This window comes from Chlorocebus sabaeus, chromosome 25 (assembly GCF_047675955.1).
Source record: "Chlorocebus sabaeus isolate Y175 chromosome 25, mChlSab1.0.hap1, whole genome shotgun sequence".
In the NCBI taxonomy this organism is placed as follows: Eukaryota; Metazoa; Chordata; class Mammalia; order Primates; family Cercopithecidae; genus Chlorocebus; species Chlorocebus sabaeus.
In genome coordinates this window covers 25202843-25219082 of record NC_132928.1, presented here as the reverse complement: position 1 = coordinate 25219082, position 16240 = coordinate 25202843, and the positions used below count along the sequence as shown (strand labels likewise).

Here is a 16240-nt window from a genome sequence, read left to right as displayed (position 1 = left end):
TCATTTTCTCATTTTTACATCATGCCTGTGTTACCTCATCCATACCCACTGCTTCAGCTATGAGTAATATGATAAAAGCTCCCTAAGCTACAGCCAAGACCTCTCTTCCAGCTCAACCCATTTTATACCTGCTTGTCTGGCCAGGATTAAATAAGTGCAAAACCAAACTCATTCTCTTTCTAACCAAGCCTGTTCTGTACTTCTCATCTTGGTGAATAGTACTATGAGCCACCTAGCCACCCACCCTAGAACTCCGTGTTATCTTCCATGGGTCCCTCGTTCCTCTGTTCCATTACGCAATTGTGTATACAGGGCTGATGAGTCTGTCTCCTTAATAGTTCTCAAATCTGCTCTTCCCTCTCAAATTCCACTATTGTTGTCTTAAAGGTCCCCATCACTTCTTGTTGTCTGCCCTCTACCACGAACTAAGGTTTTTTCCAAAACACAAACAATCCTATTTCTCTCTTGCACTCATCACTCAGGAGAGAGGTTGGATTCCTCAGCACAGCACAGAGGACAGGTTTGTGAGATCTGGCAGGGGCCTGTCACCCACCTTCTGTCCCCTTACCAGACAGGCCCTGCCTCTGGTTCTCTCATCCTCCTGTGCCTTTCGCAGTGTGCTCCCTGGCATTGGGGGAGGACCCATCCTCCCTTGGCCACTGTCAAATCCCAACTCATGCTTTAAAGTTTGCTGCAGACTCCCCCGCTCCACGAAGTCCTGATGCCCCTGAGTGGTTAGCTGCACACTACTCTCCACACATCTGTACAGTCCAAGCCGTGGCCCGTGAGCCACATGCGGCCCAGGATGGCTTTGAATGCAGCCCGACACAAACCTTCTTAAAACATTATGATTTTTTTTTTCTTAGCTCATCAGAGATTGTTAGTGTTAGTGTATTTTATATGTGGCCCAAGACAATTTTTCTTCTTCCAGTGTGGTCTAGGGAAGCCAAAAGATTGGACACCCCTTGCCTAAAACCTGTCACAGTGCAGCTTTCTATCTCCTCCATTGCACCATGAGCTCCTTGCAGGGAGGAATTTTGTCTTTTTCATCTCTTTCTCACTAGAACCGGCAAGGTGTCCAGCCATAACAAGCACTCAGCAACTGTTTGTAGAAGGAAGTAAGGAAGAAATTGGCCTTTATTATAAAGTACTCCCACAACTGGGAAATAAAATTATTATCTGAACATTACTAACAAAAATACACATATAATGACTGAGATTTGCCTTTGGAAGAAGTCACCACAACCCTATGCAAATCTCTAAATCCTTCCCTTTTCTCTCAGTCCAACTCTTTCATAATTCTGCCCCCTCTCTCCATGGCCTAGAGGCTGCCACCCCATAGTTTACCACTCCAGGCAACCTCCCACTAACTCCTGAATATCCTGGCCTCCTATCTTTCTGCCATAGCTTCTCGGCAAACTAAGGCTAATCCAACTACCTGCCTTCCCTGCTCTCACAGCCAGGCTATGAGCATGCTGGAGGAAAATCACGCAAACCTGCAGATTTAGGGCTACATAGAATCACACTCGACTGCCCCAGATGATCCTTTGAAAGTATAGGGCAACATTTCATGTGTCCTTCATTGACCATCATTCCTATTCCCCAAACCTGTATCACATATTTTCAAGCTCCCAGCCCCGCACCTGATGCTTCCCCACCCACCCCATTCCTTTCAGCAGAAAACCCTGCCTCCTACTTTCCTGCATAAGTTGAGGACATCATGTGAGAGTCTCTTTAATTTCCTAGACACCCACTCCCTAGCCTCACACGCCTTCTTTTAATGCAGTTTCAGGAAGAGGTGGCTTTTCCCCATCCAGTCTAACAGCACCTCTGCATCTGACTCTCTCCATCTCCATAGAAATGTGACTCACTGGCTGTCCTCTTTCTCCCGAACCTACTACCTACTGGCCCATTCCCCTCACACCTCTGACATCTTAAAACAAAACCAAACCAACAAATGAAACCTCCCTCCAGTCCTGTGTTACCTTCTAGCTTCCATTCCCTGCCCTTCCGTTTCCCATCACAGTCAAGTGTCTTTAAAAACACTTTTTTGAAGTATTTCAAACATTTCAGAAAAGTAGGGAATAATACGATGATCATCATTTCATGTTGTTTTGCCCTAATAAAACAAGACAACTGGAGCTAAAACTCCCTCAAGCCCCTCACCGGTCTCATTACCTTTGCTTCCTCCCTAGAGGCAACCACTGACCCAAAATTAGTCTTCCTGTCCATGATTATGCACTTCTACTACAGATGTTCCTATAAATATGTAGTACTGCTTTTCATGTCTGTACATTTACATAAGTGATATCATATTTCTCATATTCTGCCACTTGCTTTTTACTCAACGTCATATTTTCAAGATTTATCCTTGTTAATACATATAGCTCCAGTTCATTTTAATTTTTGGCAAGTGCTCCATTATGTGATGATATACTAACATTTGTTGTCTAGTTCCTTAGAAGAGCAGTTTCTACACTATGATCTTCCTATGTCTCCTCTCCCATCCCCACTTTTACCTTTCCAGCCTGCCTTCTGCTCTTCTCACACCACTCAAACTGCCCTTGTCAGGGTCCCCAGTGACCACATTGCTGCTAAACCCAGAGGACACTTTCAGCCTTTGTCTTCCTGGCCCTCTTTGCAACATTCTTCTCTAGATTTCCTTCTCCTGGGGCTCTCTTCCTTCCTTCCCCCTTCTCTGAGCTCTCAATCGCCATGACCTTCGTGACTGTCCTGCAAGACCAGTGGTTCTCAATGAGGTTGGGGAGATTTTGTCCCCAAGGGACAAAAAATCCTGACAATATCTGGAGACATTGTTGATAGCCCTGGAAAAGAGGCGCTACTGGCATTTAGTGGGCAGAGGCCAGGGATGCTGCTCAACATCCTACAATGCACAGGACAGTCTCATAGCATGATGAATCATCCAACCCCAACTGCCAGCAGTGCTGAGGTTGAGAACCCCTGGTCTAGATGTTGGTCTTCTACGAGGTTCTGATCTGAGCCCTCTTCCCTTCCTACTCTCCACTCTCTTTCTGGGTCACCTTGCCTACTCTTGGAGCCTGCAGAAATAGCTGGACAGGCTACGATTTCCTAGGATTCCCAGAGATTCCACTAAACATGCACTGAAGACATTTCCAGCCCAACAGCTTGCCTTGAGGGCTGGACTTACTCGGACGCTGGGCCGCTCTGGAGGGACCTCGGACACCATGTTGTGGTTGGGTATGTCACTGTTGGTGGTAGCCGGGCGTTTCCCACCTGTTTTATTGGACATGTCCAAGGCTGATCTGATTTCAAGTCAACCAGAAAAAAGAGATTGGTGAGAGCCAAGAAACAATGGAAACCACCCATCCCTTTTCCACACCCTGCCACCCACTGTTTCAGCATCAACACAAAATTAGATCTCTTGAGTGCCATTGAGCAGTCACCTCAGCCACTCCTTCAACCCTTCTGAAATTATATGCTGGTGACCTTGCACAATTATTTATTTTTTGAGACCGCGTCATGCTCTGTCACCCAGTCTGTAGCCAGTGGCAAAATCAGGACTCACCACAGCCTCGAACTCCTAGGCTCAAGTGATCTTCCCACCTCAGCCTCCAGAGGAGATGGGACCACAGGCATGGGCCACCATGCCCAGTTAATTTTTATTTATTTATTTATTTTAGAGAGACAGAATATCACTATGTTGCCCAGGATGGTCTTAAACTCCTGGACTCAAATGATCCTCCTACCTTAGCTTCCCAAAACGCTGGAATTACAGGCATGAGCCACCTGTTCCTGGCCCTGGACATTTATTTTAAAAGTCTAGACCCTGGGGCTCCAGAAATCCTTTTCCTCTACTTTAAAAGACACAACTGCCTAGTGGCCTATGAGAGTAGATTGATTAATCCTCTTTTCTCTTCTTCTCCTTTCATTCGGTGAGCCAGGATCCACAGTGAGAGGAATTAGCATTTGGCTCTCATGATCATATCAGATTTTCTCAGCTCTTCCCTCAAAGGCCCCTGGGTGCTATGCCAGCCTCACACCTGTCTTCTACTCCATCAGCTCAACCTGCGGGGTACGCCAACCTGGCTTCTGCTAGACCCTAGGAAAAGTGGATGAGGGTGTCAAGCCAGATGGGTCTCAGATGCTTCCAGTCCTCAGAACCGAGGTGACTGACTGCAAAGCCCTTCTGCTTTCCTTTCCCCTCCCCGTTGCCTTCTGCTTTCCAGCTGCAAGGAGGCGGTGGGATGGTAGTGGTTAAGGACAGCAAGGCCAAACAGCAAGTAGGGGACACACTTACATTTTCAAGTCAAATGTTTTGTTTTCGTCTGGGACCTGGCCAGTCACTGGGTGTAGAAATGTGTTCCGTCTTTCATTGTGGCTGTAGAGGGAAAAACAGAAGAGTCATGGTAAAGATGAAGAAGGCAGAGACAAAAACCAACATGTGGACAGACCCTGGGTGGTGACAGGGACAGGTGACCATGTAAGAAGCTTGTGCCTCTGTCCTCCAGGGGGATCCATGGGAGGCCTGGGCTGACATCCAGATGAGGGTGGGGGTAGGGGGTGGGGAAAGGAAGAAATGAAACCTGGTCACCTCTCACGAGTCAGTGCTAACTACTTACTAAAGTTCTCTGGGGCTGGAAACAAGCCACACTGAACTCTTTCAGTGCTTATCCTAAGTGTGGGGAAGAGGGGTTCCAACAGCCAGTTCAGCACATCAGGGCCTCATGCGTGGCAGGTTCTCTCCCAGGGACAGAGCCTGCCGGTGAGCCACATTTAAAAAAAAAAAAAGCTCCCTCATTATTTGCTGAAAAAACTTTCTTGTGACCTTGGACTCCTCCTCCTTCTCCTGCTTTATGCTGTGTCTCTTTCTTAAAAGGAAATGGGGGCTTGAAAAACTCCATTCTTGAGCTTGGGCTTGGACCCACCCACACTCTAAGTCCAGGGTCTCCTGTCCAAGGGCTGCTTGATGTCATTGAGACCTCAGGGGCTGTCAGGTATGAAGGTCAGTGGTAGCTCAACAGTCCAATCTCATTAAGGGATGCTGTGGCCAGGAAAGGGGCAGGGTGTTGTGAGGACAGCCTGCCAGGAAGCAGAAGGGAGCAGGAACCAGGGGTTGGGGGGTCAGGGGGTAAGTGCAGAGGCAGATGGGGAGCAGCATCGTGGAGGCTCCTTGGGAAGACCTGCTGTGGCTCCTCCGGCTGGCTGAGTGTCAGGAGAGTTCCCAAGGAGGCTCTCAAGGGAGATGGGGAGGAAGGCAGCAGATAGAGTGCAGAGGGGCTGATGCAGCAGGTCTAAGCCACAATGGCAACCCCTGAGATGGATCCTGTAAGCTGCGACTACTTGACAAGAATGCAGCAGTGGAGATTCAAGCATCCAGCCAGTGGAGGGACTAGCTGAGTTAAGGGCCTCTTCACCCATCCCTCTTGGGAAATACTGTGAGCACCCAGCATAGGTGCCAAACTACCGGAAGGAGCAAGCACTAGGACAGAGGCCATGGAGACGGGGCCCCTCCAGCACATCCACAGCAAAGGGCCAGCTCTGCTTGACAAGTGGCAGGTCAGCCAGCAGCAGAGGAAGGAGATCTTAGCTTAGTCCCTTCAGTTGCATCAGAGAAGGAAAATAACCTTTTGGGGGCCCCCTTTCAATAGCCCAGGACACATCTCAACCCTTGGGCTGTCTGCTAAAGCTAAAGATAATATCAAAGACTGTTTTTTTCAGTTTCCAAAGCTGTCACGCTCAGATGTAATCCAAAGACATGCAGGAGATAAAAGCACAGCAGGCAGTGCCTATAGTCTGTGCGGAAATCTGGGCTTTGCAGCCCAGGTTTGCCAGTCAGGACCCAAAATCGGGCGCGTGTCCACCAGGCCTGGGTTCTGAGTCTAGCACGTTGATAAGCCACTCCCTACTTCCCAAACTTTATTCCCACCTCCCTCCCAGGTCCAACAAGGACATGCTCCTCAATTTAATCACAGGGGATCTTTGCAAGGAAGGGTCACTGTTTCCGGTGACCCTTGTCTGCCCCTGATTCTGTCTCATCTAGTGGTCTGGGGGGCAAGCAGTCTGCGGCAACTACAGTGTCCTTTGAGGTGTCAAGTTGTCTGCTTTTTCCCAGTGGCGCAGGGCACCCGCCCCCTGCCCTGACCCTCCAGTCTCCTTCTGCTCTGCATGTTCCCGATGATAACTGCTGGAATCTTCCCTGCAGGCACTGGCATAGACACACACACACACACACACACACACACACACAGAAGCGTACACACACAGTCTGCTGCCAACCATCACAAGACTTCTAGGGAATGGCACATCTCTCCTAGCCCCAGACTTTCCTACCCAGCAACCCCTACAAATGACGTCCTCATTCTATCCCGGCACTACCAATTTCAAAATAGCTTCCCCTTCACAAGCACTGCAATGCAGCAACCATTGACCTAACTATGCTTCCTTCTCCAGGTCATCTCAAGCAGACCCCTTACTCTGAAGCCCCCGGATCCAAGCAGGATGAGCTGCCAACTCAGCTTGCTCTGACTTAACTTGGCTCATGATCCGTGGAAGAAATCCCTACCTGACCCGTCGATCAGCCCGAAACTTCAACATCTTTTTGGCAGGTCCGTCCCCAGGTTGGCAGCCTCAGAGGACCCACCGGCCACCCTGCTCCTACCATGCCTCTGAGAAGTAAGTCCTCTGGTCCAACTGGTAAGGCTGTGGCAGAGATGCAGAGCGATCGGTGGCAGAGACTCTGGCAGTTCCCCCTCCTCCTGGCTCTGGCTCTGGAGAAGGAGGGCACTCTCCTTGGGTGGTGGTAGGGGTCGCCTAGGTGCCCTAGTAGGCCTGTGGCTTCCTTGTATTCGGCCAGAATGCTACTGGTCAGAGGACTGGAGGCAGAATAAACAAGGAGGGGATGATATCCTCCCCATTCAGCTCCCCAAGGAGAAAATGTTGAAATAGAGAGACAGACATACACGGAGCAGGTGTAGCACTCCCAGGTAGTCCGACCTCAGTGAGCTAAGGACGCAGAGTGGCTGGGCGGGTGAAGGAGTCTGGGGCTGCGTTCCCATCTGCACGGCTGAAACTCATGCCAGCCCGACCTGTAGGGAGACAGTCCTCCTGCCTCCCCAGTTCCCAACCCACAACACAGGCTCCTAAAGCTGAAAATCAACTTGCTTCTCAGAGATCCTTCAGATCCCGTGGGCATAAGGGTTAAATGAAGCTCCAGATTCATCTGCTGTTATTGCTGCCGCTGCTGAGAAGCTGAGATTGATTGAGCAGGTCTCCTTTCCCTTCTGTCAGCCTGCCCAGCCTTCTTCTGTGTGGACAGGAGCATAATGAATGAAGCTCCTCTGCCCCCGTCCCTCCGACTTGCTCCCCTCGGACAGCACAGGGTTGCTTTCCCTCCCTGTGTGGCGGTCCTACAGATGAGAAGCAAGTCGACCAGATGGGCGTGGACGTTGTGGAGCCAGAGCTGGTGGCTGGGATGGGACTGCTCAGGCAATGTTAAAGGACAGCTTCCTCCCAAGGCTTGCGAGGAATAGGGCGGCAAATGGGGCTTGAGAGGGGGTCATTGTGTGTTTATAGCTGAAAATCTTCCCAGACACGAGATGATACATTCCAGCTGGTGACTGTCAGATCTGCTCAGAAGCAAGGAGGTTTGTATCGATGCTAATTCCCCTGAATTCTTCAGCGGCTAAAGATGGTCAGCGCTCCCCCTTTCCTAATGTCCTTCATGTCTTAGGATCCTTGGACTGTGAGGGCCTTCCGAAGGACATCGCTGCCATCCCCCTGCTTCTAGGCAAGTCTGTTCTCCAATCAATCCTCATTAAGTTCCTTGGTTTTCTGTAAAGAGTTCTAGCAAAGGAGGCTCCAGACCCACTGTTATCTTATCCTGCCAAGATGTTCTTTTTGATATCACGTTTCAGTTCCTCTGGCTTTCTATATTATTCCATTTCGTCTTCACATGACAGATTCCTTTTTTGACCAACGTGGTTCTTTTTAGCAGCACCAGGCAGCCTGCTGACATCACAGTCTGTTGCTATGGCAATTCTGTGATGTCACAACAGACACTGAAAGGAAGGGGCTAATCTAATTTTTTGGATTGAGCAAGAACTTTATCGGGGAATAATGTCATCAGTGAATGGAAAAGCAAATGGACAACATTATTATTTAACCCATAATGAGACATGTTGGTACGATATAACTGGGGTCAACCGCTGCTGATATTTAAATAGCTTAATCTTAAATCCAGAAGGTCAATACATTCAGCTATTTCATGGGACTTTTGCAAATGATTTATCCTGGTGAGAGGAGGCCTCGGTTTTCAGATCGCTTCCTTTCCCTGTCCCTAATCCAGTTTCTTGGGCCCTCTCCTGATGCCCGGTTGAGGTTCCTGCCCATACAAAACAGGTGCTCGATAAATATTTGTTGAATGAATGAATAATAGAAACTCTCCAGCCCTGACTTAATTTTTAACCACCTGCATTTGGAGTTTGACATTCTATCACCAAGGGCTTCCCTGTCTTAGCTCTCTCTTAAAATTAATTACTTCCTCTCCATGAGAGAAGCTCTGCTTCTGCCCCCTCGCCCCCTCACTCAGCTTCCCTGCCTAGCTCCCCCTTGAATACATAGCTTGGCTTTGATCCACCTTCAGTAGGAGGGGAAGAAAATTAAGCTCATCTGCACAGAAGGAGGAGGGGGTAGGGGTGCTTTGGGAAAATGAGCTTTCTTCCTCTAGAAGGCAAAAATATCCCCTTTCTCTTCAAGCTGAGCTCAGGGGCCTCCCACAGCCTTTGCTTAAGCTGCAAGTTAAATTACTTCTCCTATGCCCTGTAAAGATAGCACGAGGGAGTAGGAACGAAGGCAGGCTTGGGGCTTCCCCTGCTCATCGAGAGCTCCGAAATCCTCTGAATTAAGTCTGCACACAGAATGTCTAGCAGGGGTTCTTTCCCTTTGCCAACAAACTGCACGGTATGGCAGATTTTCATTTTAGTTAGACGTCAAGAAGAACTTACAAGAGGCAGAACATTAAAAAGGGAAACAACGATAGGTAATCCGTTTTCTCCTTCCTCTCTCCTTCCTTTTGGGATGTCGAAAGGCTTCCATTTGTCAAGGACAAATGATTATGAATCTATGAATACATATCCAAATGGACCTCTCAAATTCTGCCCAAGAGAAGGGAAAATCTCAGGTGGTAAAAGAGATTGTGTGGTGGAGGTAGAAACAGTCCTAAACTCCAGAGCAGTCCAGTTGGTGGTCACTTATCCACCATGAGGGTGGCCCTGATGGCAGTGCCGTCAGTGGGAACAAATATGGCAGGACCAAACATTCAGTCCAAGATCCAACCTGAGTTAGCAATGTGACTTTATTTCTTGGGCCCTTAGTTTTCTCATGTGTAAATGAGGTACCTTCTAACTATATGAAATAATAGTGCTTGCTTCACCAGCACACATGCTAACTCTATGAAATAATAGCTGTAAACTTTCAAAATGTGGACCATTTGATGCAGAAGAGATAATGGCTGTGAAAAACAAATCAAGAAATACGCCAGATGCAGGAGTGAAAAAATGAAAAACACATAGTCCCAGGCTTAAGAACATTGTGTATGCGGCATGGGCTGGGAGTGCCAGGGGCAGGCACTCTGGAAGTCCCAAGACCAATAAATTACAAAGAAAAAAGCAGATCCTCTCCATTTTCCAGGCCTTTGTCTCTGCACCTACTTAAAGCTTTCCTGTAGTTCAAGAGACATCCTCAGCCCCTACAGCACCTCACATAGAGATAACACTGCATTGCTTCATCTCCAAACATCCCCCTGGAGAGTCAGCATCCACATGCAGTATACCTGGCACTACGCTGTCAAGAGTGGCAAAAATTAATCCAAGTTTCATGATCTTTTGCAGGCATGCATGTTCACACATGTGCACACGTGCACACACACACCCAGGCTGGACGCCTGGAACCCCACTGTGATCAATATTGAACGACTGGAGAGATACTCCACTCCTTCCACCCACTGGGCCTCTCTTGATTATCTGCTGTACACCAAGCTGCTTCATTTCCATAGCTCCTGAGAATCTGCTGACAAAGAATTAGCCCTGGCCTGGCTTCCCCATCCTGAGGATGCCTTGGCTTCCAGCATTACAGCTCATTAGGTTGAGAGAGGTTTGCGCGCAAGGCAAGTGGAAAGGGGGTCCCATCCCTCCCACTTCCTTCTTTCTCCTAGCTAGCAAATTCCAAGCCGAGACTGTCCACACTCCAGGGAGGATTTCTGCTGCCACAGAGGAGGGGAAGGTGGGGAGAGGGTTGGTTCCTGCTCTGTGCCTCCCCATCTGGATCTCATCATTATTTTCAAGGAGGCTTATCTGCTCCAGCATCCTGTCCCAATTAAAAACCAACTCAGTTTATATTTCCAGCCATTTACATGCACCTGATTCCTGAAGCTCCCCCTGCCATTTCCAGGAGAAAATACACTTTCCTAGCCGCTTCTCATTTGAAGCTCTCTGTTTTCCTACATATTGCTGCCACATAAAGAAGAGGTCAAAGAGGGTCAGGCCCTGGCAGCCCCTCTAGGTATTTGCAGGTAGGAAGGAGCTCCTCCAAACAACACTGCCTTAGCCAGGCATGGTGGCACATATCTGTAGTCCCAGCTACTCAGAGGCAGAGGCAGAAGGATCACTTGAGCCCAGGAGGTCGAGACTGCAGTGAACTATGATCGCACCACTGCACCCCAGCCTGAGGTGCAAGACTCCCATCTCTAAAAAACAACAGAGCAAGACCCCCATCTCTAAAAATAACAGAGTAAGACCCCCGTCTCTAAAAACAACAGAGCAAGACCCTGTCTCTAAAAAACAGAGTAAGATCCCCATCTCTAAAAAAAAAAAAGAGTAAGACCCCCATCTCTAAAAAACAACAGAGCAAGACCCCCGTCTCTAAAAACAACAATACCCCCTGTCTCTCCTCCATGTGCTCCTTGAAGATCAAAATACCAGTTCTCTGGGTTCTGGGGACTAGCTGCCAGTGGCTATCACCCAGCCTTGTACTTGCTTTCGCCTTTCTTCTTTGCCCTTGCTCATCCCCCACTTTGATGCCACAGTTATTTCCAAAGTGTCAAGAAGATGGTATGTCTCTGCCCCAAGCCAGTTTATTGGAATGTCCTAAGCTACTCAGCTGCATGTCTAGGAGACAAGACCCATGCTGCTCCCTTTCCTGCTTAACTCCGCCCATCCTCACCACACCCCCAGCCCCATCCCAAACCTGTTATGGGCGGTTATGGAAGGCTGGGCATGTTCTATGTGAGCCCAGCTCCCACCACAGACAGAAGATAGAAGAGATGGCTCCATGGACAAGGGAGAGAAATCACAAATCAGGGGGCTAGGTCCAGGTTTCTTCCCTTCCAGCCCAGGTGCTCTCCTTCCCCCATTCTCTCACTGCAGTGTCTCCCAGCCCCTGCTCTGGGCCTGGGTGGTCCCTTATTCCTATGAAAGGAGATAGGAAGGCCTAAGATGGCAGGCTGAGGGCAGGAGGGCAAGGTGTACTTCAGTCAGGGTAATGGGTTCAAGCTCGTGTGTGTGCATGCACGTGTGTGTGCATGAGAGAAAACATGGAGATTATACAGGGGAACTTCATTCTGACCTCCCACTCTAGCTTGATTCATCTTTAAACTTGTTGTTTCACTTTATGGAATTCCATTTGTCTTCTGAAAAATGAAGACAGCCAAAGTAGACAGCATAACCATGCCAGTGATTCAAATACTGAAGCTCTTCCATGTTGGTGGGTGAAAAGCTGCTCCCCCAAGTCCCTTGAGTGTCCCTGCCCCACCTCTGGGCCAGGGCCTGAGACCTCCTCACATCTCCATGACCCAGAGACAAAAGAGTTAATGCCTGGCACCACAGGGCCCTCCAAGACTCCAGTCCAACGTCCTTTCTGGTTGATGAATTATTGAATATCATTCCCGGGTACAGCCAGACCTTAACTGTCTCAACACTGAAGTGTCTTCCAATTGCGGAGAACTGCGATTCTACCACCAGAAGCTGCCATGGGCAGACTGGGAGACACTTTCTCCTTCACCCTGACGCAACTTGGAGAACTGGGGCAATCCAGCTCCCTGGAGCTCCTCCTTGTGCTGTGTGCTCTTGTTTTGTTCCCTTCTAAAGAGAGGGGAAATTCAAAGGAGAAGCAGCTGCCTACAGCTCTGGGTTTTCCTCCTCTCAGCCTTTCCTCAGTAGCTAAGCCAGACAGAAGCAGAGAAAAAAGGCCCCAGCCCCCTCGCCTCCAAGTTGCCTTCTCCTGACAGCCAGCAATGTGGAACGGATCCCAAGGGGTAACAGGGCAGGGCAATAATTAATTATGCCCCACCCCCCTTCCAGCTCTGAGTTGAATCTCAAACCCCTGCCCTTCAGAGGCTGAGGCAGCCCAGCTGTCCACCACCGGGTCTACAGAAGGTCACTGAAACCATGTCTCTGCATCCCTAACTCAGCAGATCTGCTTCTGGTGTCCTACGGAGAGCAGCAATCCCACCCTGCCCCACCCCACAAAAGGAATTTTACAAAGTGGATGTTTGGAGAGTTATGAAGCTGGCTGATTTCTCTCCTTCCCCATCATCAAAAGCTACCAGTGCCTTCTTGGTTCCCAATCCAGCAATTTGAGAATCAAGCTGTCTGGTATCTTAGTTTTCTCATTTTAACAGGGAAACAAAGGTATTGAGTGATGCCTTCTTCAGTAGACAACACAAATCTCCCACTGGACCAGACAGCAGAGGAAGAAAGGTTATGATGCTCTGAAGGCATATGGAACAAAGAGAAAAATAAAACTCATGCAGTCTCTGGTCCTTACACTGGGAGGGAGGCAAGGAAGGCCCATTTCAGAATCAGGGAAGCGGAGGTGCACTGTCCCAGCTATAGTGACAGGAGAGGTCAAAGTTTGAGTTTTCTTGGGCTTCCCTCTTTCTGTCCCTGTGATGCACCCAATCTGAGCTCCTCATCTCTAGGAAAGCAGGAGAGAGCTTCATGGTTCAGGGGGAGATGCCGGCTTTTCAAGGTCTGCTCCAAGAACACAGTAATGAGGCCACAAACCTTTTCACTGATAACATCTGTGGGCTACAGGTCTGGGGGACTGTGTGTGATGTGGGCTGGGGGCTACCCATAAACATTAGTCTGACAACAGCTGCCTGGATGTGGGGCTTGGAAGGGCAGCCACACACACACTGTCCACAGCCTGGCCTTTATTGCTGTGCCTCTGCCCAGCACCTCACACACAGGGGAACTGAATAACTGAGTTTGATGCAGCAGCTGTAGGGCAGGCCAGCAGGCTCACCACTGCCTGGAGGAGGGGGCATGTGCTGTTCCGGTTGGGATGCTGAATAGCGGCTGAAGGAGACAGGAGCTCAGCCTCAAATCCCTCTCACGGGGATCAGTATGCACGGTGCATTTGCTTCATGCCCCCTCCTGTCCCTCCTCTCCCTGCTGGCCAGCCAGACTCTGATAAGAGTCTACAAAGCAGAAGCTTTGCCTTGGGAAGAGGAAAGCAGTAAACCAGCTAGAGTTGGAGAGCAGGAGCCTCCCAGCTGGAGGGTAGCATGACAAGGGTTGAGGGCCAACAGCAGGCTCTAAGTTAGTGCTGCTCCTCGCCTGCCCAAGGAGACCCATTGTGCCTTTGGCCCACAAGGAGGGCTCAGCTGATCTTCTGTCTCAGACTGGGAGTAATAGGGTAAGCTAGAGGCAGGTGGATTGTGGGAAATGTTGAACACCTCCTTTTGCCAGGAGCAAGGAGTCTGGAACTTCCCCTGTACTTGGGGAGCTTGCCAAGGGCTCTGAGGGCAGAGCGATATCCCTGCACTGCTGCCTGCTGGTGGAGGATCCAAAGGGAGCCTAGGAACAAGGGCCACCATGGAACCAACCGGAAAACTACTGTGCCTAGGAGAGCACTTGCTGCAGACTGAGACTGCAGCTCCTTTGTGAGCTCCCCTGACATCCCGGAGAGGAAGAGGGAGATCTGGAAAGGGATTTGGAGAGTTGTGAAAAAAGCTGGCACGTGATGGCAAGGAATGGACAGCATGTGGATTGTCCTTAAGGAAAAGGATAAGGCCGGTGGTCTCAGAGTCAGGAGTCTTGGTAACTGACCAGTACCGAGTCACTGTCCCTTTCTGGGTCTCAGTTTCCCCACCTGCAACATGTAACGATACTGGGGTTGTTGGGAAGACTAAATAAGATCGCATATTTAAAACCTCTAGAAGAACGGCTGGCACATCCAGTTGTTTAGTAGTGGCTAATGTTATAATCATTAATAAAATAAGGGAATAAAATAAATAGCACTATCCTAAATTTGCGCCAAGTTGATAGCCACTAGTCGTATGTGGCAGTTCAAATTTTGAATAATTAAAATTAAATAAAATTAAAATTTCAGTTCCTCAGTTACACTAGCCACATTTCACTGTGTCTAAAGAGCCACAATAGCTAGTGGTTACCATATGGGACAGAATAGTCATAGGACATTCCATCATTGTAGAACATTCTATTGGACAGCACCAGGCTAGATGTTCTCTAAGCCACCTTCCAGTTCTGAATTCTATGAAATGCAATTCTAAGCCGATGTATCCTTCCACCAGCTGATGTGAGCTCAGTGTCTTCAGTAAATACAAGTTCCCTCATAGTCCTAAGCTAAGCTAAAAAGAAAGGAAAATCTGCTGTCAACAACAAAAAGTTAAAAATAAAAAATGATATATTCCAAAGTTCACTCCAAATTAATCTGGACAATCCATTGTTTTCGTTTTTTGTGCTTTTTGTTGTTTTTGTTATTGTTTTGGTTTTTTGTTTGTTTGTTTTTGTTTTTGTTTTTTTGAGACAGGTTCTTGTTCTGTATCCCAGGCCGGAGTTCAGTGGTGCCATCTTGGCTCACTGCAGCCTCTGCTCCCTGAACTCAAGCGATTCTCCCACCTCAGCCTCCCCAGTAGCTGGTTAAATTAGCTTGGCTAATTTGTTGTATTTTTAGCAGACACACGGTCTCACCATGTTGGCCAGGCTCATTATTTTTAAATCACAAGCACTACGACTCTTCTGCATAGTTTGAAAGTATCATTACTAACAGCGCTGGCCTGGTGGGAAACACTGGAAAAAGTCATCCAGCAGCTTAAGAAGAACAGGAGAGAAGAGTTGGAGAAGGAAGAAGAGTTGGGGAGGAGGCTAGAGACACAGAGGACCTGTTCCTCCCTCCTGCTTTCCCTTTCCTTCCTGGATTGGCCAACCTCCAGTTGACGCTTGTGGGAGGAGGAGGAAAGGGAAGTCTTCTGTGGGGCCATTTGGTCCAGAGCAGGAGGAGCTGGCATGGAGGAGGACAGGGTAGAGGAAGTACCACCAAGGACAGCAGGCTTAGGATTCTTCATTCCCTGCACCTGCTCTTCCCCACCCTGCACTCATCCAGACCTGGATCCTATGGAAATCACAGGAAAACAACCTGTTCCTAAGCAAACATCGCAAGAAGCAGGTGCCAGAGAGCATCCACTGATAACCAGGGATTACAGAGGGGAGGGAAGATAATCTCAGAGGAAAGGAAGAGGTGCTCCTAGGCCTAGACCTAGCCTAGGGACCATGCTGGCTACGGCCCGGATAAGGAAAAGAGAGGGCCTGAGAAGGAAGGCAGGGCAGTCAGACAAGGGACACTGCTGTTCCTGCCCTGTCCTGCCACACAGCAGCTGTGAAGAAAGACTGGGCCTGGAGGCTGTAACAAGGAGGAACAGAGTGCCCTGGGAGAGGAACAGAGAGGAGGAAAGAGAAAAGGATGCAGCACAGGTGCCAGCCAGAACAGAAGCCGGCCTCTGTAAGTGACACCTGAGTAACAGGTGAGCCTGCCTACACTGGTCGGAGTATATGAGCAACTATTCTGCAGCTGCAACTTCTGGATGGCCTGGGAATAGGACCAGCTGCACAATTTGCAGGGCTCCTTGTGCAAAACTTAAGGATTTCAAGACAGCAACAGCAGAGCATTAAACCAAGCATGTGGAGCAACTGCACAGGTTGCATCCCCCGTGAAGTCCTCCTGCCTGGGAATAACAATCCCAGTACACTTCTCCTGGGAGTGTAGCGATGGAGGTTGGCTAGTCACATTTGTGGCTGACTCTCAAATATGAGGCAGAACACAAGTATCCCCATTCCTCTCCTATACTCTACTTCCCCTTCTTTCTTGGCCTCAAATGCCCAGAAACTTGGCTGCTTCTGCTCTCGCCCTGCTGGGTCTAGTGACTGGCACCTTCCCTCTATTGTGCCGGTTTCTGTTTGCC

At 49.1% G+C, this 16240-nt stretch overlaps 1 protein-coding gene across 22 annotated transcripts in view; it reads right to left on the bottom strand.

Annotated features, from left to right (window-relative positions):
- The window catches only part of PLEKHA6 (pleckstrin homology domain containing A6), a 157071-nt gene that overhangs the window by 50992 nt on the left and 89839 nt on the right, over positions 1-16240 (bottom strand). For 21 of the 22 annotated variants that reach the window (XR_012091209.1, XM_073011583.1, XM_073011586.1 and 18 more), the window contains 2 exons: positions 4280-4360; positions 3170-3284 (listed from right to left, as the gene is read on the bottom strand). Coding sequence is in view for 21 of the 22 variants with exons in the window: in XM_073011583.1 (XP_072867684.1) it covers positions 3170-3284; positions 4280-4360 (196 nt within the window). In the remaining variant the exon portion in view is untranslated. Of the gene's footprint in view, positions 1-3169; positions 3285-4279; positions 4361-6544; positions 7329-16240 lie in introns of those variants that run through there. The other variant, XM_073011595.1, reaches the window with a different exon arrangement.